This window comes from Chanodichthys erythropterus, chromosome 4 (assembly GCF_024489055.1).
Source record: "Chanodichthys erythropterus isolate Z2021 chromosome 4, ASM2448905v1, whole genome shotgun sequence".
Lineage (NCBI taxonomy): Eukaryota > Metazoa > Chordata > Actinopteri > Cypriniformes > Xenocyprididae > Chanodichthys > Chanodichthys erythropterus.
The window spans coordinates 1819837-1845188 of record NC_090224.1 but is presented as its reverse complement, the minus strand read 5'-3'; the positions used below and the strand labels follow the sequence as shown (position 1 = coordinate 1845188).

Genomic DNA, 25352 nt, shown 5'->3' with positions numbered 1-25352 from the left:
GGGCACAAGGGTCCGGTTACATGTGCTTCACAGTCTGCTGTGCTTCACTAAATGCCACACTTTGAAACCTCCAGAAAAAAGTCAGGGGTCAGGTTCTTTAATAAGCCCACTTCTGCAGGGTTTCTCACTTTTTTATGGCCTGTCCTTCCCAGGATTTATGAACATCTTCACTTTAAAAAAAAAAAATAATAATAACATGACTACAGAAACATATTGAAAATTGCTGTCTCCTGGAGTATGAATCTGTTATTACTTTCTTCATATCTGCTGAATATTAAATATATATATATATCTCTTTGATGTACAGTAGGCTACTTTTCTCAAGAATTTAGGTTGACTTCATCCACACTGAGGGACTGTTCCTTGTACTTTACATTCTTTTGGTGAAACTGGAGATCGAATTAAAAGGAAGGTGTTTTTTGTTCTCTTCTGTGCCTGTTGTTATAAAAGATGAACCATCCCATTCACGGTACAAGGTGATGGAGTGACGTATTTTGTATAAAAAAAAATAAAAAAAAGCAACATAACACCGCTTCCCATGAAACGCATAGTCTGCCAAGGGGAAATTGGGGACATGAAACACACATGTCCCTCTTTCTTGCGCCCACCATTTCTTTGCTCAAAGTCCCAGACAATAGTGCTTTCTTACCCTTCAGTATTCCAGGAGGCGCCATCTGATACCTGGCAATCAGCTAATCTGGTGCCCTAGGCGACAGGGTCACCTTTGGGCAGGTAACAATAGATTCTTTACCCAATGTGCTTTTTTGTCTCCTCCTTTGTGCGAGGGAGCAAATCCTACCTGGGCGCCATTCAATTAGCGCTGACTCACACGGGCTGGTGCTGTGCGTCAAGAGAAGGAAATGTTCCCACGGCAGTAAACAGATTTTGGACGTTCTGGCTCTTACTTTCATACTTTCTGGAACAATCAAAATTTGCATAAATACTAGTCTCATTAATTGAAATATCTGCTGTCATATTCTATTATGCGCCACAATGTGCGAGAACAGAGAATGTCCTTGTAAAATCCTGTTAATAGTATTAAGAACAGCGTATATATCTCTTATTACCATTTCATAATCTACCAAACGATGAGCCTGCATTTTTGCCCTGAAGTCTGGGCCAAAAATCTATTCCTGCTAGATCATGTGAGGATGGTTCAGGAAATCTAATAAGGATATGTAACTTCTCCTCATATACTCTGGCTTTTTGGATGACCTTTACTTTGAGTAATGTCATGACAGGTACCATATGACACTTTAAGAGTGAGCGGGGCTTATTCAGCTGCCAGGTTTTGGCTAGGGATCACAGAGGACGCCCCTGGTGAGAACACAAGCTTGATCTCCACCATGCTGCATATGTGTACGTCCATGCATTAGTAATGCCTGAGATCACCGCCAGCCATCCAGGGGGTCCAAGTTGTAGCCTGATCTGGTTAAATGGATAGTCTTGGATGACCGACATCATGCCTGCCATTGGTTAAAAACATATAGTTGACTTACCTGGTGCTTCCAATAAGAGATGATTCATTGAAAGTGATGTCATTCCCTTTACTTATTGAATTATCAGGCTTAGGACTCTAATGTGAAACACCGGTGTCAGTAACACAGACAACCCTTGGATCATTCATTATATATGTACAAATATAAATATTTAATAGGGTGCAAGGGTTTAGGAAAAAATAGGTTTTTCAAGCAGGACTGACGTTTTAGGTTTTCTCATGGTTCTTGAAGTATGTACAGAGCTCAAGTTTGGTGTAAAGGTGCGGTCACATTAATGAAATCTTAGCAAATTTCTGAGACAGAAAGAGACATTTGTCTATTTTCAATATTGTAGCGATGTATGAAGTACTGAAGTCTCTTTCAAACAAAGCAGCTTTCTGTTGGTCAATGTAGCGAATTTGCGTGACTAATTTGAACCTGTTGTGAATTTTGTGTGGGGAAACCTTTCACCCTCATGCAAAATTCCCAATTGTGGATTCCAATTGAAATTACTGCGTTTTGCCCATAAAAATTCGCTGAACAGTAAATGTGACCGCACCTTAAAAATATTCATCTTGTCCTGCAAGGATCACAGAATTCAGAGCCGGGCATTAAAGTAAAGTAAATGACAACATATGCCCAAATCATTTTAAAACAGTCGGCAGACAAATCAAGAAAAACAAACACTCATACTTTGGTTATTTCTGAAAAATTCTACCAAACAAATGTCTTGTTGTCTAGCCTAGCTTCTTAGTATATTGACAGCTTATGAGGAAGGCACATGTGACCAGTTAATGGTCAAGATTATATACTTAAAAAAAAAACAAAGTCCACACTGGGATGCATAGAAAGAGGTGTATGTGTTTGAATCATAAATTCTGTAACATAAAATTCCTCAAGTCAAACATAACAAAATAACCTTTATCACATTTGCATCATCACACTCAAAGAATTTAAATAAAAAAAGTCCATAAACAACAACAAAAAAATCTGTGCTTCAGTAAAATCTTGTTAAATGAAAACAATCACTATAAAACTGCAGTTTTTTTTTTATTCAGAGCACATTTATTTTGTGCTTTTTAATGGGTCTTTTCTTAGATTTTTTTTAGGTGTGAGTAAAGACACTGCAGCCAAATAATCTTCAAAAGGTCAGTGCATTGCCTGGTACATTCTGCAGTCCTCTTAGTGCAAGTTGGGATATCTGAGGACATGAAGGCACTGTTCGCATTTTATATCCATCGTTAGGGTTTATTTGAGAATGATTTGTGCTTACAGAGTCCGTAAGAGCACAATGCGGTGTGACAAATCCGGTCCAGCATGAGTGAAATGCTGCTCTTAATTGCTAATGACATCATCAGAGGTCACTTCCATCATCATCCATCTGTACAGTCTGCAGCTTGGCCAGTTCTTTCCCTTCCATGTCCAGATCCCCACAAACAACCCTGACTGGGCCTTCTCCTGCCCTTGAAGCAACCTGCAGGCTGTTGGGCAGCTGGACATCTTGAGACCTGTAGTCTGAAGACAGGGCTATACTGTCCTCTTGGAGGCCACGTCCAGCTTGACTCAGAGCGTGATGTACCTCGGGGCTGGAGAGGGCCGAGGTGACTGTGGCTGTTACGGTGGGATGAAGAGAACCACCAGTGGAGGAAGACGAAAGGAAGAGGGAGGCTGTGTAGCCCAAGTTGCTGCCTTGGTCCAAGGGTATTTCAGAAGGATAAGTGTAGCTTCCAGACACATCCAAAGGCTCCTGTTTCACAGTTTGGGTGTAGAGCAGGGTCTGGCTCGAGTGCTGGGAAGAGTCACTGACCACATTGCCCAAAGGAGCAGAGCCTGTATGGGGGATAAAATAGAAAATGAAATCCAGTTCAGTAAATGTAGTAAGCTTCATAAATGATCAAATAGAGCATGTGCGTGTCACATATACGCTATCAATTTGAGCCAGAATTTGCAGTGAGTTGTTTCCGGAGAAACACGATTATATATATTGTTTTTGGTCTGTTTATGTCCTCCAAAAAAAAAAAAGACCCTATACGTCGTTTTTCAAGCACCTTATTACGACCTATATTTATGTTTTAAAGTCATGCGCCCTCTAGCAGGCATAAAAATAATGACAGTCTGTCGTCATGAAATGACGTATGACTGTCATTACCAATCAAAATGTGTGTTCATTTAAATGCAATGTGTGGAATTTTTACACCATTTGTCCTATTTACATTTAGCAAAACTCATTTTTTTTATTAACAACTACACCTAACCCCAAACCAGAACCTACCGCGTGATCTCATGATCACATGATTGCATATTGTTATATATTGCAACGCTCTGCCAATTGTGCTACGCGAAACCCAAAACGTAACGCAGATAAAAGGGAACAATGCTTTAAAATGAAATTGTCCTGTTGTCGATAGGGGCGCAACTTTAGTAAACGCTCCTATGGGTCGTATTTCAGGGAAGTAACAAACGACTATATAGGCGTATTGGTTGGAGAACATGTTGGTTTATATTGTTTGTAATTCTAAATTTTAATAAAATTCGTTTTGGCGCTCTTTAATGTGACGTGGCAGATCGCTGTAGCCACATCAGTTCAAGCTGCAGCACGAAGCACAGGTGAACCGATCATTTCTTCTGCTTTACCAGTTATATATGAAATAAACATGAATGAACATAAGAAGGTATGTTAAAAGATACAATACAACTTGATGAAATCTATAATCTGCCGTGTAATTGCTCAATCAGTGTTTCAACCTTGGAAAAATCTATGTGTTGTTTGTGAACACGTCACTTGACATTACATACCTTAAGGCAATTCATTCAGTGTTCACAGCTCAATAGTTAACAAGAAAAAATCATTTTGGAGAAGAGCATACATAATCTCCGATTTCATAATTGAATGTACGTTTGATTAAATCTAATTCTGTCAAAAATGTCAGTTTGTAATCTTTAGAGACCATTTTCTCAAAAAGTGGACAGCTATAATTTTAATTATTATATTTTGTGTTATGTAGAATCATAATAATTATATCAGAAAATGCAGACTTTCCTTTTTCATTCAGTGCATAAAACTTTCAGGGTCAAAACGACTCTGAATGATGGAGTAGTTCACATTATGCTGTGACTTCAAGGTAACCCCAAACACTTTGGCCGAATGACCTGGACATCAACCCTCCCAGTTTAGTACAATGTTCTTTTCTGGCAATAGCTACAGCTCATAACAACTCAACTGAGAATGGATGAGAGAAAAACGACAGAGCGTGAAGGTGTGATCTGTTTATCCAGATGAGACTCCTTTGTTGCTGTCTCAAGAGGTTCGCTTCTTTTTCTCTCTCTATTTCTTTCTCGGTCATTCTTTCAGTACCTTTCTTCCTTATTTTCTTCAGAACTTTTCAAGTGAACTGTAAAATGAAACACCTTTTTCATTTTCTGTTTGCGGTTAAACTCGCTATGATTTCCTTGTAACTCTAGAATGTGGTTCTTGGCACATGTCTTTTGCAGTGACAGCCTCTGGCTTTCGGCCAGACACTTTTCTTCCATTAGGCTTGCACAAATGTCTGATAAATAATCACAGAGCCCAAACTCCTCCCTCCCCCTAAACTCACTCACTTTATGAAACTAGAACCAAAGTTTTCTACAAATTTTCTTTAGCTTCCCGCAGACATTGCTTGCGAGGGTGGGTTGTTGTGTAAAGGGGGTCAGGAACATATTTTTCTTCCTTCTGAAAATTTGCCTGTGAATTACTCAGCCCTCTTTTGACATCTTAAGCCACTATGGGACAGAAAATTATCTCACTAGTTTTGCCTTCATAGACAAGAATGGCACTGCAAGGAATAATCTTTCTTTCTATTTGTGAGGCACTGGAGATCAAACTTTGTGTTTTTATGTAGACATATTTTATTGAATTGCCTTGAAAATTATGGGCACAAGGAAACAGGGTTTTGGCTAAACAATTTTAATATCGTCTTTTTCTTGCTTGATCGTTTGGGCTCAACTGTTTTTATTCTAAATCAAAAGTTCAGCCAGGGGTGGGTTTGTTTTTATGTGGCTCGTAAACTGCATATTAAAGGATAAAACAGACGAGCGAGAGAGGAGCAGAACGCAGCTAGCCTTGCTGTTATTGATGTGGCCATAAAATATTCATGGAAAGAACCATTAGTGAGTGGTTAGGGCCATGAAGGGGAGGTGGGGACAGTGTTGAGAGGCCTGCGTTTGGTACGATCCTCTAGCCAGTTGACCTGGACCCCCACATGCCTCTCACAATTTTACCCACAATACACTCCAACTTACCGTGACCCACAAGGCTCTCTTGCGAAACCTCTGCTCTAGCTCTGCGGTCACTTTTGGCAAGCTTAACCACATAAATGTTCAGTCTTAGTATTCTCCAAAGCGATGATGTAATTACTTTGGCTCTTATGAGCTCACTAGAAGTGCTCCGACTACTTTAGGTATTGTTGTTATTGTATCTTCAAAGACATATGCATAAGACGCAGAGGCGCAAATCAACCATTTTTAACTGGAAGACGCAGGAAAACTTTATGTATATACACAATTAAAAGTAAGAGATTACCCAAAAAATAAAATTCTGCCATCAATTACTCTTTCATGTTGTTCCAAACCTGAATGACAACAAAAGATGATTGTTTTTTTGCCCATACAATAAAAGTTAATGGGATCCAAAAAAACATTGGAGCCCCCTTACTTTCATTGAATGCACAAAAAGACACTGAGACATTTCAAAATATGTTCTTTTGTGGTCTGCAGAAGAAAGTCATACAGGTTTGTAATGACAGAATTTGTATTTTCGAGTGAAAACCCCTTTAAGCAATATATCTAATGAATAAGGTCCTCCTACCGTGAGTGGATGATGTTGAAGATGGTGGCAGCATTAGAGGAGGAAGACCCATGGTGGTTTCACTTCCTGGGAGATTGACCACACTGTAACTGCTGAGATGAAGGGCTCCTGAGGTAGTGGATGGCGTGGAGGGGGCCGAAGCAAAGGAGACCACTGAAGAAATGACTCCATCTTCAGCATTGGAAACTAGAGTCTGCAAGGCATCTAGCTTTCCAGAGGCAGGTTCCATTGAGAACGGAGCATAAGACACAGAAGACCCACCTAATAGCCTCTCCTGACCGTGATGGGAGACCCTCTGGGGATCAAAGGTCAAGAAATGTCCACTTGTGGTGCCAAGTCCATTTAGGAGAGCATTATGTGATTGAACGTAGCCTCCACCATTGATGTAGTGAGCATTCACGTTCGCTAAGTCACCATTAAAACTCATTCCTCCAGCTGCGTGTGAGGGCATCTTGACATCTCCAATTTGTTGGATGACGGTTGTTCCTCCATCCGAGTAAACTGTAGGGGGGGCTGTTCCATGTGCGACTGAGCTAGAAGAGCCGCTGGAGAGGGGACGTGGTGACAAGTCCTCCTGGCCTTTACTGGACTCATCTTCTGTACTGTGATTGCCATCTGACTCGCTGAAGAAGAAAACAAAAAAGATTCATTGTTTAAGAAATAGACCTTTTGTTTTGTGTGAGTGTGTGTGTTTATCTGTTGCGTTAATGCTGAAAATTTGTTTTACATGAGAAATTGCTTTTTTTCCCCCTACTGAGTCCACCATTTCCACTCTTTTGAATTTGGTCTTTTCGTTTTGAATTGTTGTAGTATACTTCAAATGTTCCAGAAAATTTAATAGCAATACATTTAAAATGTTCATAATCGTTCCATAATGCCTTATGTGTACTGTCAAAAAAGGTATTTTTTCTAATTGATCTCTTTGTTTCTCTATTAATCAGCGAATTAAAAAATTCTGTAAAAATTAGTTTCAAAATTAAAAATAGCTTTATTGGTAGCTGTATATGCACTTCTGTAGATACTCTTTAGGAAATAGACTTATAAAACAATGGATCAACTTAAGCACATTGAAATCACAAATGTAAAAGTCGACCTCTCCTGCTTTTTCTAAAAACAAACCGCTATAATAAAAATCATTTTCTGTAAATATCTCAGTCATCATTTCTAAAGTGGACTTCTTGCCCCCAGGGGTCAAAAATCAGATAAAAGGATCTGAGCTCTTGGAGGCATTTGGTGGGTCTCTTTACAGACCATGACAGCTGCGGGTGCATCGTTCAGAGTGACTCGAGCAAGCCGCATCTATACAAAGATCTTATTGACACGACAAACCGTTGATCTTTTCTGATCCAAAAAACTCACATAAGGAGTTCATGGCCGTTCAAACAATTAACAATTATCTTTGTCAGGGTGACAGTGCAACATCAAAGAAACGCTCACTGCAGACGCATACGGAAAAGCCTGACCTCCCTTATTTACGAGACTCAGGATTTATTATTTATGATAAAAGCAACATTTTGTGAGCGGAATGGTTGAGTTTTTTTCCACCGCAGCTTGAAACTCGATGTCATACAATCAAGGTGTAAGCAAAAGTTTACAAATACAGAGCTGCCTCTTATCTGCCTCAAGCTGTGAAGAGGATTTCGGCCACGTCAGGAGATTGAGTGCAGATCTCTCTGACTGATTATCAGGGTGGGACAATGGCTTTAAAATCCAGAAACAAACATAGACAATGACTATGGTAATGTAATGGCTGATCATATCTAAAGTAAACCGATGGTCTGTTTTGGTTGTATTTGAAAGCAACTACATGTCTGTTAAAATGTTTGTCAGCCCTTTGTTTTGCTTATCCAATTAATGTGACCCTTTTAATTAAATCTGACCATTTATAAAATGTCTACATCGTTAGCGAAACTGACTATACTCAAAATGTTGGTTTTACATTCCAAAGAAGAACTTTTAAAGAATTTTTCAAATAACGTTTTATTCTCCAATTCAATCATCCGTAGGCCTACTTCAAAAATGTACTTTAAAATTGCTTTCAAATGTTTTATTATGCAGTTATCAAACAATTTATTATGCAGCATCAAGAACTTTTTAATCTCCACAGTACCATAGAGCCAACTCGAGGACCATATATACAGCCAAAATGGCTTTGAATAAGAAAATGTTTCATTGATAAACCTATGTGACTTCAAAGAACCACTGAAGAACGTTTATTTTTAAGAGTGAAGGCGTCACGGTCTCTACGTTCTTTAAAACTACACCTCATAGAAGCGCTCAAAGCTTCGTATTTCAAAACATTGGTGAAACGTGTCCTCCATTCGGTCTCGCGCATTCCATCATACGTTTCCCACTCTCTGTCAACGATTTAAATACTGCGTCCTACCTTTTTGACTGCGCCTCGGATGGATTTCTGTCTCTCTGCCTCCTGTTTTTGAACCAGTTGCTGACCTGCGTCAAAGAAAGTCCTGTCATTTTAGCCAGATTTCGTTTCTCGGCTGGAGACGGGTACCGGTTCCGCTTGTACATTTCCTTCAGCGCGTTCCTAGACCTTTCTTTGAAACAATACACGGTCTCCTCTCCGTCCCAAATTGTCCGAGGCAGGGGATATTTCCTGCGTAAGCGATACTTGTCCACGGCACCCAGCGGTCTGCCCCGCGCCTTCTCCGCCTCGGTGTAGCGTGCCTTGTACCACATATCCTGCAGAGACGAGTGATTTGACGGACTGAAACTGTGGTTCTCCAAAATGCAGTAGAGCTCTTGGTAGCGAGCCTGGTGAAACGCGACTATCGCTTGAGCTTTCAGGATGCTCTCGTTCCCCTGCAGCAGGTCACTTTGCGGCAGTGACCAGAGAAACCTAACCAGGCGCTCCACGTTCCCTCCCTGCAGCAGCGCTTCGCAAACGCACGCGACCTGCTCGGGGGAAAAGGCCAGGGAGGCCGGCGAGCAGTCCAAAAGTTCGGCATTCTCCATCGGCAACTCCGCGGGGTCCAGCACTGACAGCTTGACACTCCCACGATTCTCCCTCTTGATCTCATCGGCACTAATGACCTCGCTTGAGGAAGAAGACATTTTGAACGCGTCCTGATAAGTCACTCCTCTGGGTTTCAGGCAGCACATCAGGCGATCGGGTTTCGCCCCTCCATCCAAGCACGATCAGGTATCTGGCCGCTGTGTGGTGTGGATAAGATCTGGCGTCCCCCGTTCCACTACAAGTTTAACTCCACAGCCCACGTTGGAAAGGAGTCCAAGTCCTGAGCGCATTTTGATTCGCCGCTCTGGCCCTGCGGGGTGGAGCGACTGGGATGTGAAGACAAATGTTTGCGCTGGGAACGTCCGTCAAGCGTGCCATTTAGAACGCGGGTACCTGCGCAAGGTAATGCAGGCTGCACTACGTCCACACGTACACAATGCACGAGTTTTCATTTTCATATGTACAACATAGTTGATTCCTGTTCAGATTGTGTCATCACTGAATAGCTACTCTCAATAATTGCTATGAGGCCAAAACATTCCTTTTCTTGAAGAATGAGTAAAGTTTTAGCAGCATTTTAGAAATGAGCTTAATATGCGTTATCATTAGCCTATACTCCGGAGGTAAAAAAAAAAAAAAAAAAAAAAGGAAAAAAAGATTAAATTTAAATTAAGTTAAATTAAAATATTTACTAAATATATACACTCTAAAAAAAGATGGTTCTTTAAAGGTTCTTTACACGTAGTAGCAGTTCTATTTAGAACCTTATGGCCCTGAAGAATCCTTTATATGCTGTAACGGTTCTTTGTGTTAGAGTTTAGGGTTCTTTATTCCCGCCTTTTTGTTTTTCAAATCTGTAACTGTCAAAGCCACCTCATTACTGATTTTCTGGTGCTCGCCCATCAAAATACAAAGACTGTCAACACACTCTCAACAGGTAAATGATTTCTTTCTTAAGATGTCTGGAAATTTTAACTTTCAAATTGTAACTGGCTATTTTTAATCCAAATGTTAAAAACTGTTGTGAAATCTCTTTATAATTGACATTAATTTACACATTTTTAAGTTAATTTATATATTTACAAACTTAAATGTAAAATTTATAGCACATACATATGGCAATAGTATCAAAGTTTGGGACACAGAAAGCTAAAATAAATAAATCTAAGTTGCAGAAATTGAAGCAAAATGTGCTACAACACTCCTCTATTTGACTTTTAGACAAATCTCTGAGCCAATGCTTTGCTCTGTCGTGCTCTGAATATGTTTATTTTGGAGTGATAGTGTATACCATTATTGTCGCTTCACCTTTAACAAAGAAATATGAAAATTAACTAAATGCAATGCTATTTATTTATTTAATTTGTGTAAGAAACAGGCATTTTCTGAGTCTCAAATATTGCACTGTAACTTCCAACTGTTTATGTCTGTCCATTTGTCAGACAGGCACTTTTTCTTTTCTTCTTTTTTCAGTTTGTCATGCTGTTTACTGGAAACTGAAGGTCTGTATGGGAGCCAAGAACCGCAACAGCTGACAGGAGGCCCCAGAAGCCTCCCACAAAAGCAAAGGGAAATTTGACGTGATTGCATCCCTAAAATTAAACCCAGCACAAACAGAATACCTGGCAGCAGCTCTGTGCACAACCCTGCATTCACATGCTCTTTGGTATGAAGGTGGCATGAAGGTACGTATAGGTACTAGACTTTACTCTGTCCAGTGCTTAGAAGCCCATGCACAGGAAAGGCAGCAAACTATGTCTGGGATGTTCAGCCATATCAGGAATGGACTATGTAATGAAGAGAGCTGTCATGAAGTTGTGTTATGGTGCATTACAATCATAAGATAAGACCTCTATATAACCTTGGGAGCATTCATCTGTAAAATAGCCACAGTGCTACCTTTATACCTTAGATTTCCAGTTTAGATTAGGTGAAGTGTTGCCTGTTGTTGTGGGCATGGCTTTTGTTAACAGATAATTGGTTTAAATTGTCTGTTAGAAACAATTAGAGACAATAGAGAATGATTTATAGTATTTTCTTTGTTCTGCTGAATCATCCTCATATGCACTTTGTCAATCTCTACAAGGATTGTTGATGGAAATATCAACTTTTATTTTCCTCATTTCTCTTGACAAGGATGTTATCTCTAATCAGGGTATGGTGAAATGTTGTGATGTGAAGTGTTTCTTTACAATCCATTGTCAGTGGAGCTTAATGGCCTGCACACATGCACATCCATATGTGCACACTCCTAAGTTTTATGTGATTTATGTCTTGCGTGCTTTTTCACAGTTTAAAATGCTCCGTTCCCATTGTTAGTTTCTGCTCACTAGCTGCTTGGGTGGCTTGTGAAGATTTCCCTGGTTGAATCAATGTGTAAGAGTGGGATGATAAGTTTGTCATAGGGGGACCGGGTGTTGGAATTCAGCAGAGAATTTCCTGCCAGTTTAAATCCTCAATATACCTGGAGCTTCAGCAGATGATCCAAAACACATGCAACCAAATCCATCACAATGCTTCAGTCGACTGGCCAAAAGAGACCAAACACACACAGAGTTAGAAAGAGAAAGAGACAAAAGGAATGAAGGGCACCCAAGGCCTTTTCTCTGAAATGTTCATTCATTCATTCATTTATTGTTTGTTTGTTTGTTTGTTTGTTTGTTATTGTTTTGTATTTATTTGATAATTTTTATCCCATATTGATCATATTTCAAAGTACTCTGAGGTGGTTTAGACAAGTTCATAATTTACTGAATAACTGTTGTTATTCAATCATTCATTTAGATTCATTAATGTAGTTATTTGTAGACAGATTATCGTAATTGGATATTTTTATAAATAATATACTAGACTGATCAAAATGTCAAAGCTTTTAGGGGATTTAGATATGCTTATCATTCATTATTCATTGACTTTTTGTCTTGATATCAAGTTATAGAGAGTGGATCACTATTCCTGCAAAATATGGTCACCACCCGCTGTCTGTTTCATTGCTTGTGGCATCTCCACATGTCCGACAAAGATGGCCATGAATGAATCCTTTGTGGCACTACAACTGCACAGAAGCAACCCACCCCAACCCTTTTGCAACCTCCATCCTTCCCCACCATATGTTCCCAATACATCTAAACCTGTGGCCTGGGGGGCTACCACTATAACACCTGCCCGGGCAACAATGGGGGCTATTCTTCATGATGGACGGACAAGCTAACACTGATGAAGACTTAGGAACATCAGCAAGATAGGGAGTGGGATATATGTCCTTTTCATATATTGTTTCTGAAGGTGATGGTCTATGAGAGTGCTGATGTGTGCAATTGAATGAGCGTGTGTTTGTCTATGTGCTTTGTGCATCTGTTTGTGCACGTCTTTCTTTGGTTTCCCCCATGTCTGGTTTTACCAGTCTTACAAAGGGGATTTTTTTCAGTTTGTTCGCACCGCGCTCTGAGTTGTTATCTGTGAGATCAGCGCATGCTAAATGTAGGATAAAATGCCCTTGATTTGACTGTAATGCTGAGTTTCGGATGGAATGTAAGCAAAACGAGTCAGCGCAAGCATTTTTCTTATTTCTTTTGACAGAGGTTTGGCACAGAGTCTTTAAAAATGCTTGTCTTTAAAAATCATCAATTTATCTTGGTTCACAGTTTGAACATAGTTCAGCTTACTCGCTTCACCAGAAATTACCTCATCATCATGGCTGTAAGTTCACGGTTAAGCGTTCCGATGGTTTGCCAGGTTGAACAGCCTGCGGTGTTGTGATGCGGTCGCTGGATGTTTTGCGTTCTTCACTCCAAGGAAGTTAAGGATAATTATATCGTTTTAATAATCGTAATTATTCCACGAGAATAGAGAAGTCCACACGACAGCTATGATAATAATTACACGGAGAAACTATATCGCTGGAATTCACAAAAAAATTCCAGCTGATGAATGACAAAAACATTGACAGCCAATCAGAATCCACATAACTTTAAAGAGCTCGAGCATTTACAGCAGCAGATGACATAACTGCAGTGCGCTTAATAAACAGAGCGTTATTGTGCGTTGGTGTGGACGCTAATTTGGTTATCGTTATAATTATCATTACAATCGTCCTGAAGGGGCCTTAAAGGGTAGTTCACCCAATAATGATAATTTATGTCATTAATTACTCACCCTTCGTTACACACGTAAGACCTTCGTTCATCTTCGGAACACAAATTAAGATATGTTTGATGAAATCCGAAAGATTTTTTTTTTTTATCTCCCATAGAAAGCAAAGAAATTAGGCTACCACATTCATGGTCCAGATAAGTAGTAAAGACATCGTTAAAATAGTCAACGTGACTACAGTGGTTCAACCTTATTGTTATGAATCAACGAGAATACTTTTTGTGTGCAAAAAGTATGGAAACCATCCACATATGGAAGAAAATACTATGGAAGTCAATGGGGCCCATCTTTGCTTACCGACATTCTTCAAAATATCTTCTTTTGTGTTCAGCAAAAGAAAGAAATTCATACAGGTTTGGAACAACTTGAGGGTGAGTAAACAATGACAGAGTTTTCATTTTTGGGTGAACTAACCCTATGGTATGTGCATTAGCAGGATGTTTGCATTAGTGTGTGCCTATATGCTTAGGACCTGTTCAATGGTAACTCTGACAGACAGGTAAATAAACAGAAACTTGGAATGCCACAAGGGTAAACACACTCATTTAAGATGAGACACCCCACTATAGACACTTTCTTCACATTTGTCATGTTGTCAAGGTGATGATGGCCATTATTTTTAAAGACTGATTGCTCTGTATCAAATATATTGTGTAGGCGTTTATGTAGGTGTTACGTTTTCCACTCCATTAATTGAGTTGTAAAGAAAAAAATGTCTTGTCAAATGCTGCAGGCAAACTCTCATCTTAATGCTCTGTCCTCTGGGCCTGTGCAACAGGCGTACATGTGTTTAATCTAGTTGTCACTCTGCTGGAGGGAAAAAATGATGTTAGCCTTCTGAGAATGATTGACAGCCCATAGCCTTGAAGAATGTGCTTTTTGTTTCAGTCATATTACCTTTTAGGTTGTTGCAGTTTATCAACAGCTAATCTTGCATTATATATAGGGTTAAGAGTCTTGCTACGTTTTGGCAAGAGTCCTGCTGTCTATCATCACTAATTGACCCTTAATATATATAATTAAATGCATTTTCAACTGCCTTATCTGCGGATAGAGAGGTGTGAAGTTGGAGGTCAAACAAAAACCATTGTTGTGAGTAAGTGAAAAGGGAAAATCACTTTAATCAGTCCTAGAGTGTTCAGCCATATCGTATTCCACCAATGAATATGAACTACTGCAGATGAGATGTTAAGATTATGCCTGTAATGACATACATTGACATACATTCATTGTTAAATCAATGATTTTTCCCCCTGTTACTTATGTCAACAAATGAAGCTGAAATATTAAAATGACAAAAATGACACTTGTATTGTAATGTCTGTGTCATCTGTGATGACTGTGCAGTATTTTGTATTGCCAACAAATCTTCCATTCCCAGGCTTCTCTGTCCAGGGTGTGTCCTAACCTTGTGTACTGTCAACAACGGAGGAGGGTCATACACACACAGAGACGCACACACACACACACACACACACACACACACACACACACATTGGGTTTTCACATTGAGTTTTCACTTTACATAAACAAAATTATTTTTATACTGTAAATTCTATCCCCTACCCCCAAACCTACCCATCACAAAAAAACTTTCAGCATCTTTACATTTTCAAAAACAAAAAAACAAAACAAAAGAAAACATAATTTTGTATGATTTATAAACCTTACTGTCCTCATGTGGACCACAAAAAATATTCCCTCTAGGTAAAAAATTACTGATATTACTATCTTTCTGGGGATATTTGGTCTCCATAACATAGGGAGAACCAGGACCACACACACACACACACACACATCTTGCATAACAATTTAATAAGTTTACTGATGAATAAATCCATATCTATCAAAATATAAACTATTTCACTAGATGATCACTCCTATTTTTGCTCTACAGTGCTTGTGTTTTAATGTTAATGATATAAATTAGTGTAATGTTATACTAATTCATATATTTATATTGTTGCATTATTAATAGTAATTAATGCTTTTACTGAAATGTTTTGTGAATAAAAAATGAATACATTAATCAATAATAATAATAAATTTTTTAAATAAAAATAATAAATGAAACGAATAAAGATTGATAAGGTATTAGTTTTATAGTGATTATTATTGGATATGTATCAAATCTATTAAATACTGCCTCTGCCCCCCCCCCCCCACACACACACACACACATATACAAAGTGTGTGTACATACACCTTTACAGCTTCACAATGGATAACAGCCACTCTGAGGTTTTGTTGTTTTTTGTAATTACTTCTAAACAGCGTTGCTCAGTGAGGGAGCTTAAACATGTGGAGTGGACATTGTCTTAGTCTGTGTTTGAGAATCTAATGTTTTGCTGACATACATGCTTTAAAAAGACAGATTATTATAGATGAAGTGAATGAGGTGAGAAGAACTAAAAAAAGAGAGACCTCTGAAAATTCATTAAAGCATCTAATAAGCTCAGACAGTAGTTTTCCTTCTAGCCCCATCAATGTGGGAAATGTCTTGTCTTATCAGCAGTTGACTATCTCTTTCTCCCTGAGCTTTGCAATGTTTGCATAGGGGCTGCTGTGGAGAGCTTGCAGGTGTGAAGTCTGCCCCGTCAGGGCTTTAGCTCCTGGCATAGTTGGCTCCCTTCGTTGTATTGTTTATGTGACCCACCCTCTGGCATCTTTCCACCTTTCACAGGTATTTCTCCCCAACATGTCATTATCAGGCATTATTACTAAAGAAATGCTTAAGCAAATGTTTTTCTTGGCCTCTGTCTTCTCCCCTGAGGAAAGGGGAACTCAAATATAGAATAATAATCCATACCTCTTATTGTGCAACATTTTGACACTGAAAAGATTTAAAGAGAGGCAAATTAGGTCTTCTGTCGTCATCATGTATAAGAAGATATAATTAAACAGGCACATCAATCAAAATAGCTTTAAATAACATAATATCAGACTTGCATTTCAGGTTGATCTTTAAAGGGAAGACAAACACTTCTGTCTTTACTCCCGTCAGTTATGTAGTGATCAAACCCACATTAAAAGGTAGTTATGGATGAGTGCCTGCATGCTCCCCATGAGGATGATGAATACTCTTCACCAGTCTGCTACATGTTTACATAAGCAAAGCAGGCCTGCTGTTTGACAGAGCCACCTATGGTGATAATATTGACTAAAGGAGAGTTCCACTTAATTCGTTCCTCAGAGCACCTTTGGTTTGGTACCAGTGCATCCCATAAGGCAGTTTTCCTGTGGAATGGACTACGTTTACACTGTTGCTGCGGGTTGCTTGTTAGTCCACGGGTTTAAGTGATTTTGAATAGCAATTGGTCTGGTTTTGTTAAGCAAACCTGGCAACCTTGTTTGGTACTAAACTATGTACACCTGTGAACTCTACCATTAGGACTAAGATGGGTTTTGCGCATGTTGCCCAGTTGGGACCCACCTAGTGGCAAGTGCAATCCTGCATGAAATCCATGTGGGCAATTGGCATGGAGCCATTATTTAACCTGCGGACAACCCTATATAGTGCCCACTTTTCAAGCCCATTTCATATGAGCCCCACATAATCGCGTTGGCTGGGTAACAGCAAATCACAGCTGATTGATTGGGAGGATTTTTGTTCAAACATTTGGGATAGGTAAGATATTTTCATGTTTTTGAAAGATGTTCCTTACCAAGGTTGCATTTATTTAAGCAATACAGTAAAACAGAAATATTGTCATTTAATTTTTATATATATTATTATTATTACTATTACTCATACTAACGGTTAGGGATTGAAATAAACTCCTAAATCTAATTATTAAACTTTAATGCGTAACTCGTCCTGCTATTACGTTTTTTAAGTTGTTAGAAGTATAAATTAGCAGCACCCTGGTAACCACAGAGAAAAATCTAGTGACCACATAGCAACATTCTAGTAACAACCACTGTAAAAAAAAAAAAAAATCAAAAATAAATCAAAAACCGTAAAAAAAAAACAAAAACAAAAAAAAACCAAAAACAAAAAAACAGAAAAGGCACTGGCAGCTCATTACCCGGACTTTATCCAATAATTTTATGGACATTTCCATGTAATGTCCATGCAATGCAATTAAAGGTACCATCGAACATTTTTTTACAAGATGCAATATAAGTCTAAGGTGTCCCCTGAATGTGTCTTAATTGCTCACGCTCTCCACCCCGTCCCGAGCTCTTGACCCTATCATTGCATAAACAAAGTTCACACAGCTAATATAACCCTCAAAATGGATCTTTACAAAGTGCTCGTCATGCATGCTGCATGCATACATCGGATTATGTGAGTATTGTATTTATTTGGATGTTTACATTTGATTCTGAATGAGTTTGATGGTGCTCTGTGGCTAACAGCTAATGCTACACTGTTGGAGAGATTTATAAAGAATGAAGTTGTGTTTATGAATTATACAGACTGCAAATGTTTAATAATGAAAATAGCGACGGCTCTCTTGTCTCCGTGAATACGGTAAGAAATAATGGTAACTTTAACCACATTTAACAGTACATTAGCAACATGCTAACGAAACATTTAGAAAGACAGTTTACAAATATCACTAAAAATATCATGTTATCATGGATCATGTCAGTTATTATTGCTCCATCTGCCATTTTTTGCTGTTGTTCTTGCTTGCTTACCTAGTCTGATGATTCAGCTGTGCATCCAGACGTTAATACTGGTTGCCCTTGTCTAATGCCTTTGAACATGAGCTGGCATATGCAAATATTGGGGGTGTACATATTAATGATCCCGACTGTTACGTAACATCTTTTAAACAAATGAGATTTACATAAGAAGGAGGAAACAATGGAATTTGACACTCACTGTATGTCATTTCCGTGTGCTGAACTCTTGTTATTTAACTATGCCAAGATAAATTAAATTTTTAATTCTAGGGCACCTTTAAGTTCAAATTTCAAAATACAGGCAAAACACCTATGAAAAAATAAATATGGAAAATTCTGTCAATACAGTACATTGTGCCCTATTTTTAAGTTTGTTTGTTTTTTTAGAGTGTAAAGTATCAAATATTAAAACAACAAAAACCCCATAGAAACACCCTGGCAACCACCCACAACACCCTGACATTGTGGTAGTTTTGCATTGGCATGCACCACTTGCATTCAGAAGTTTTAAAAATCTAGTTATTTTTGCATGTGGAAATTAAGCACTGCACCTTTAAGCTTTGCTTGTGTTTCTAGAAAGGGTCCATGTGGCATTGTTTTTGTAAAAATAGTTGGATAATGCATTTAACGGATAATGCAGACAACCCCAAACACACGCATGAACAGACTTACACAACAATCCACCTTAATAACCTTACTGAATTCCTCTTTTAAAGGCCATGTTATGTTCTCATGACAACCTTAATCTGGCCTGCTCATTTGTCTGTGATCAATATTATTCTCCAGAAGGATAAGAAATGGTCATTAGAGAACAGGGGAGTGAGTGCTCTCTTGCCATTACTATTGGCCATTATCTCTGCCTCCTGTACTTTAGCCTCTCTCTCTCTTTCTCATCTCACACACACAGACTCACACTTTTCTTTACTTCGGCATGTTTTTTTTCTGTCAGATTTTTATAAGCCAGCTGCAGGGGACCTACATCGACTCATCATAAATCACCCAGCGTATTGCAGTGTGAATATGGAACTTGAACCCTAGATGTGGCCAGTGCAGCTGCCATTACTCGGCTGTTTATTATACAGGGACAACACTTGTCCTTCGATAAGAGTAAAAAAGAATAGTTTGTTGTTTAGGTTTTTTTGTACAGATGTTATGAGCAAGTGTGTGTGTGTGCGGCCGCGTTTTTGTGATTTATGAGGACACAATTTGTATAATGACATGGGTATTACACTGGTATTATGACGTAAACATGTTTTATGAGGACATTTCATGAGTCCTCATATTTAAAATAGCTTTAAAAACATACTCAACAATGTTTTATTAAAAATGTAAAAATGCAGAATGTTTTCTGTGAAGGGTAGGTTTAGGGGTATGGAATGACCTCACTAAGATAGCAAAACAAACCTGTGTGTGTGTGTGTGTGTGTGCGCGTGTGTGTTTGTGTGCGTCAGGATTTACGCTTGCCAAATCAATGCTGTAAGTTTTAAGCCTGCATTATAGAAGTAGAAAGCCATTATGTTTATATAGTCATATGCAATTTATTCACATCAATAAGTGGTGCAAAATGTATTTATATTATGAGTGCCCTGACTCATATATTCTGATTTGCTGAGATCTGATTTTCGCTGTGTGAGTGAATGTTTTCCTTACACATATCTTGGCAGTAGGCACCATATGGTGTATTAAGGGAGAAACAAAAAACCCATGAGGATTGTGAGATTTTGCAGTGCAGTTCCTCAAACCTGAGTTAAACCTCAAATTCTGACAGCAAGAGAGAGAGAGAGAGAGAGAGAAAGAAAAAAGAAAAAAAGTGCGCGTTCTTGCTCTTGTTGCTGTTGGCACAACATAAGAAAATGACTTCATCTCGGAGAGACGCAGATTTCTCAGCACTAACTGTCAATCAGGAAAACATTCCAAAGACATTTTCCCCTTTTCGGGTTAATTGGTGGGATACCCAGAAAATGTTCTATTCATTTGTTTTACCAAGGAGCAGTTGTCGGGAAATCATCTCTCATCATCAGAGGAAGAAGAGAAGGACAGCAGTGATGAGTGTTTAGTGCGCTCCCACCCTCTCTCCAAGCAACAGCAACATGACGACAAAGCAGGAAGTTCAGCCTCCGCCCTCCCTCCTTATGGACCTTTGGGAATCTGAGTGGTTGGAAAAGGTCATGATTAATAATTTAATGTTTATTAGTTTAGCTAACGCCCTTGCTTCACTAACAGGGGGAGTCTCAAGTGGCTAAACTCTCTGTTTGGGACCCATATGATATATCGTTAGACCATGTTTTCATGAGTGTTTTTTTTTTTTTTTAATATTAACAACTTTAGTCTACTGGGCTGTAAATGCTTACAGTATGTGTATGGGGAAACTACTCAACTAAGAGGGAACGTTCTCAGAACTTTGGGAAGGTTCTCTCATGAAAAAAAAAAAAAAAAAAAAAAAATTAATTCAAAGTTATCTGGTCTTTAATAACATTCTCAAAATGTTGAAAACATCATTTATATATTGTTCATGGAACTTTTTTTCTGAAACGTTTTAGTTGGACGTTCATCTATTTTTTTTTTTAAATGTTACTAGTTTCAGAACGTTTGGAGAACTTTCAAATCTAACAATCCCATAATGTTTGAAGAATGATGGAATGGAATGCTCCTTTAATGTTTCCATAACCAAGAAAAAATGCTTTTAAAATGTTTAAAAACGTGGATAATTTTATTTATTTATTTTTTTATTATTTTTTTATTATTTTTTTATTATTTTTTTTTTTGAGGGGTGGGGTGGGAAATATTTTTTCATGATTCTCCTGTACTTGTATTGTGTTATTATTGTTAAAGTTCAATAAACAGATTAAAAAAAAAAAAAAAAAAAAAAAAAAACTGGACGTTTTTAACGTTCAGAAAACATTTATGTTTTTATAACTTAATTGGCAAAATGTTCTTTGAACATACTTTTGTTAGCTGGGTAAGTGTAGATATATCATACTAATTTATTTGACCTTTTTGCGTGTTCTAAATCTGATTTTCTTCTTTTTTCAACCGTTCAACCAATTATCCTGAGTGCTTTCATCAGTTTCCTTCTAGAATAAAGTCCCTTTCATTGTTTTCCTTCCTAGTATATTGCACTCAACACAGCTGGGAACTCCTAGATCAAGTTTCACACCAAAGCATCATGGGCCCAATACTACTGATTCTTAAAAGGGAGATGTTCGCGCTGACAGCAATTTGCATTGACAAAGCAACCGATGAGATCCGGTGATTTCTGGTGACATGATGTGGGTGTGTCCAGCGATGTGACAAAGTTAAGAAAAGTTTACCTTCAAATGTTTCCAAGAATGCTTAAAGCTGCTGTCCGTAACTTTTTTTTTTTTTTTTTAATTATATAATGAGAATGTACAACATGAATCCATTTTCCAAACTGTGTTTTTGTCTTACCCTGAATCACTATGGTACACTTATAATAAGTGTTTATATTCGGACTATTTTAGATTGGTCTGGTAGGAACTGCTGCGGAATAGCACAGTACCTGCGTGACTCATCATAGACACAAACAGAGAGAAGTATCTCTGGCTACGATGTTCTTCCACAAGATGCATGCAATTCTGTTTATTAACTGCTAGAGGACCAAAAGTTACAGACTGCAGCTTTAAATCCAAAGAAATAAGCAATTTTAACCAGGACACAGACCATGTCTGTGCATTGCCAATCAATGACATCATTACCCTTGATTTCCGGTAGTATAGTAGTATATTTAGTATATTATGTGTTTTATTAGACAGGTAAGCAACTGTTTGGATACATTCAATGACAGAAAACTCATCATGTTACATAGCTCAACAAAGTAAGTCTTTTTGTTTGAATCTTGTTTTCTTGATTTAGACATGAAGTCAACACATCCCATGATTCTGTGAAATCAAGGCGCATTGAACTTCGCCTTTGTTTTGAATAAGCGACCTCTAGCGGCGAAAATTTACATATTGTGGCTTTAACAGATCAAATATTCACAAATCCCCATAACCTCTCAGATGAAGGTTAGTTTTAAAGTAACCAACAGTTTAATGCTTGTGAATGACTCATAATTGTATCCTAATTTAGTTACTTGGTGTTTGGTAACAGAAGGCCTACTTTGCATCAGCAACACTGACTCAATGACAACAACTCATTTATAAGACAACTGATGACACCTGTATTCATAGCAACTAGATTCTAACTAACTAATCATTTGATTGTTAATTATAAATATAGGGGCTGCTGCTCGGTAATGTTTTCAAGAACATTATGTAAATTGGTATACTATTTAGCCTATGCTACCAAAACGAACACCAAAACTTAACATGAACTGTTAAAAATTATAGCAATTTATGCAAAAAATTGATGGAAAGCTGGCAGCCTGCACGTTTCTTGACCACCTTCTTCCATATGGATCAATTTTCTGTTCTCTACAATTTTATGATGTCATCATGTAGACTTCTTACAAAGTATTTTACAGTATTTTAAAAATACAAAAATACAAAATGCTAAAGTATTTTGATACAAAATACACAGCCATTTTCATAAACCCTATCAAAAACAAATTACAAAATACTATTTTGTATTTGTAATATGTATTTGAAATACATGTATCATAAATACTGCTGTTTTCAACATTGATTATAGTGAGAAATATTTCTGAGCACAAAAATCAGCATATTAGGGATCATGTAACACTGAAGATTGGAGTAATGGCTGCTAAAAATTCATCTTTGCAATCACTTGAATAAATTACTGTGGCGACCAGGGCGGGCGAGAGCCGTGAGGGAACGGCGCGAGGCCGGTGGCGCGAGTGTTAATGAGATTCACCTGGGAGGCGCACCGGCCTTGAGTCCCTCACGGAGGAAGTCCTCTCTCGTCCTTCACGGTAGTCGCTCCTCCTTTTATGCTCCCGGAGCTCCTCCGTGAGGGACTCAAGGCCGATGCGCCTCCCAGGTGAAGCTCATTAACACTTGCGCCACCGGCCTCGCGCCATTCCCTCACGGCTCTCGCCCGCCCTGGTTGCCACAATTACATTTTAAAATATATTAAAATAGAAAACAGTTGTTTTCGGTTCCAATAATATTTCATAATATTACTGTTTTTACTATTCTTTCAAAAACGTGAACAAATATTATGTTTGTCTTGGTTTGTATTTCCATATGTGCATTGTCTTTATGTAATGTCAGCTCCCACTTAAGTACCCAATCTAAATTAAACAGTCACACAAAAAACAGAACAGGACACTCTGTGTTGTGACACACACGTACACAGAGAGGTCTGAAAACAGAGCTGTGTGAGGAATGTTGGGGGTGTTCAGGGGTGGGCAGAGGAGAGGTTGATTGGTGTGGGCAGCTGAGATTTGTCCCCCAGCTGTAATGACAGATTACTCAGCAGGTGTGCCACTCATCCCTCACAGTAGAGCCAACACAAGTGCTGGACTACACAACTCCGCTTTCAGACTTTTCCGGTTCTGCATGCAATATATGTACACAAACATATTGCACACATGCATATGACTGAGTGTGTGTGTATGTGTGTGTGTGTGTGTGTGTGTGAGAGAGAGAGAGAGAGCCCAGTGATGCACCACCTGTGGCCCAAGACTCTGGGATAGACTCCAGCATCCTGACAACCCTGTAGAGGATAAGGCTGTTTGGAAAATGGGTGGATGGATAATATATGTGAACCTTGCCGGCAAAGAGCAAATTCCCAATGAGTTATTGTTATTTTCATAGTCTCTATTAAAAATCCTTCGAAATGATGTATGATTTGTTGGAATCAGAGAACAAATGACTGAGCTACACTTGTTTGAAGTCGATAGAGTCAGCAAAGTCAATTTTGAGAAAAATCGACCACACCTTAAAATCCCTGTTAATAACACCTAATTTGGCACACACCTCATCAAAACCAAATATCTATAGGAAAAAAATATATATTGAAATTTCAATATTTACTTCTGTCAGTCCAAGACCGATTTGTTTACATCAGCGTGAGTTTTAAAATCAAATTTCATTGGTTCAGACTCATGCCATTAAAAATTCGCTATGAATATTCACAAAGTTGGAATACCCTTTACAGTCTTAACGGACATGCAACATCCATTTTAAGTCTGCAAGACCATGAGTGCATATGATCTGTGTCATTCTGGGCAGGGCCTTAAACAGTGGGATACTGAATCGTTAATTTCTTCAATTCATTCAGGAACAACAGTGTGTTGCTTGGAGCCTTGTTTTTTCTTCCATTTGAAACTATTTTTGTTTGTGCAGCAAAAATAGACAAAGTAACTGGCAACACTGTATATGATATGCCCAATATTATTACATCCAATATTAACTTCTTGTTAATTGAACTGTTGTGAAAGCATTATCATACTTGAAGCAGCAAGGTTATATATATACTGTACATATATCTTAGTAATGGGTTCATCAGTTCATCACCTGATATTTTAATTTCAGTCAAGCACATTTACTGATTGTGGTTGTGGTTCTGCTCGAGACACATGTATGAAATAGAGGGAAAATTCAAGCTTATTTCTTCATGCAGACCTGCATTTGTGTATGTGTGTCTGGACTCTATCCAGCCCCTCATATACCCATTACAGCCCCTTCAGTCTGTCACACTTTCGTTTGATGGCTCTTTACAGCAGGGCGGGCTTATGCCACAGGGGGGAACTCAGCCTTTGATAGTCTTTATGCGGAACACATGTGGGACAGAACCTGAAGCAGCCCTGCTGAGAAGACCTGGCCCCGAAAAGTCACTCTCGTGTTCATCACTTCTCATCAGTCACTCACAGGCCCCCATCTTTATTCTCAACACCTTCCTTTCAATCACAACCTAAATCCCTCTGTTTTAAGGTCCTGAGGAATTTTTAAAAGGCATATAATTACATTTTTGCATGATATTACATTTGGAAAATTATCGTTTGTGGATCATATTGGCGGCGCTTTAAGAGTGAGGCAAGTGGTACTCAGAGCTGTGAAATGCTAATTATCTCAGCAAGAGATCTGTATTCCCTCAGCACGGCATTCCAGCAGGACTCAGCCTCACTGCAGTGGGATTATATGGATGAGTGGGAGGGAATGTCTCCACAATAGGATTAGATTGATTTGTATCTTCATTATGTCCCTAATGGAGCTTTAGAGTGTGTCTGCTAATGTGGGGCCAGCCTACGTACTCTCTTTGTTAGAGTAAGACGCTTCCTATAGAGTTGCTCATTCTCCCTTTTACAGTTTAAGCTGAAAGGCAACGTAATACACTTTAAATT

The 25352-nt window shown here is 38.5% G+C and overlaps 1 protein-coding gene and 1 long non-coding RNA gene across 3 annotated transcripts in view; one reads left to right on the top strand and one right to left on the bottom strand.

The window, feature by feature from the left end:
- Positions 1-1667: 1667 nt before the first annotated feature.
- six4b (SIX homeobox 4b) lies at positions 1668-9809 on the bottom strand. The gene is made up of 3 exons (XM_067383601.1): positions 8711-9809; positions 6325-6947; positions 1668-3308 (listed from the first exon to the last, which is right to left on the bottom strand). Exons 1-3 carry the CDS (start codon positions 9442-9444, stop codon positions 2833-2835), a joined length of 1833 nt encoding a protein of 610 aa, XP_067239702.1. The 5' UTR covers positions 9445-9809; the 3' UTR covers positions 1668-2832.
- The window catches only part of LOC137018857 (uncharacterized), a 40448-nt gene continuing 24668 nt past the window's right edge, over positions 9573-25352 (top strand). Inside the window, exons 1-3 of one of the 2 annotated variants that reach the window (XR_010894948.1) lie at positions 9573-9700; positions 10772-10983; positions 12231-12401. This is a non-coding gene — a long non-coding RNA (uncharacterized lncRNA). Of the gene's footprint in view, positions 9701-10771; positions 10984-12230; positions 12402-25352 lie in introns of those variants that run through there. The other variant, XR_010894949.1, reaches the window with a different exon arrangement.

What these genes read in the sequence shown, in the direction of transcription:
- six4b (XM_067383601.1), bottom strand. Translation starts at nt 9,444, where the DNA reads ATGTGCTGCCTGAAACCCAGAGGAGTGACTTATCAGGACGCGTTCAAA. An exon ending in TCCGAGGCGCAGTCAAAAAG is followed by an intron (nt 6,948 to 8,710) that starts GTAGGACGCAGT and finishes TTTCTTCTTCAG; the next exon opens with CGAGTCAGATGGCAATCACA. An exon ending in TTCAACATCATCCACTCACG is followed by an intron (nt 3,309 to 6,324) that starts GTAGGAGGACCT and finishes TCCCCCATACAG; the next exon opens with GCTCTGCTCCTTTGGGCAAT.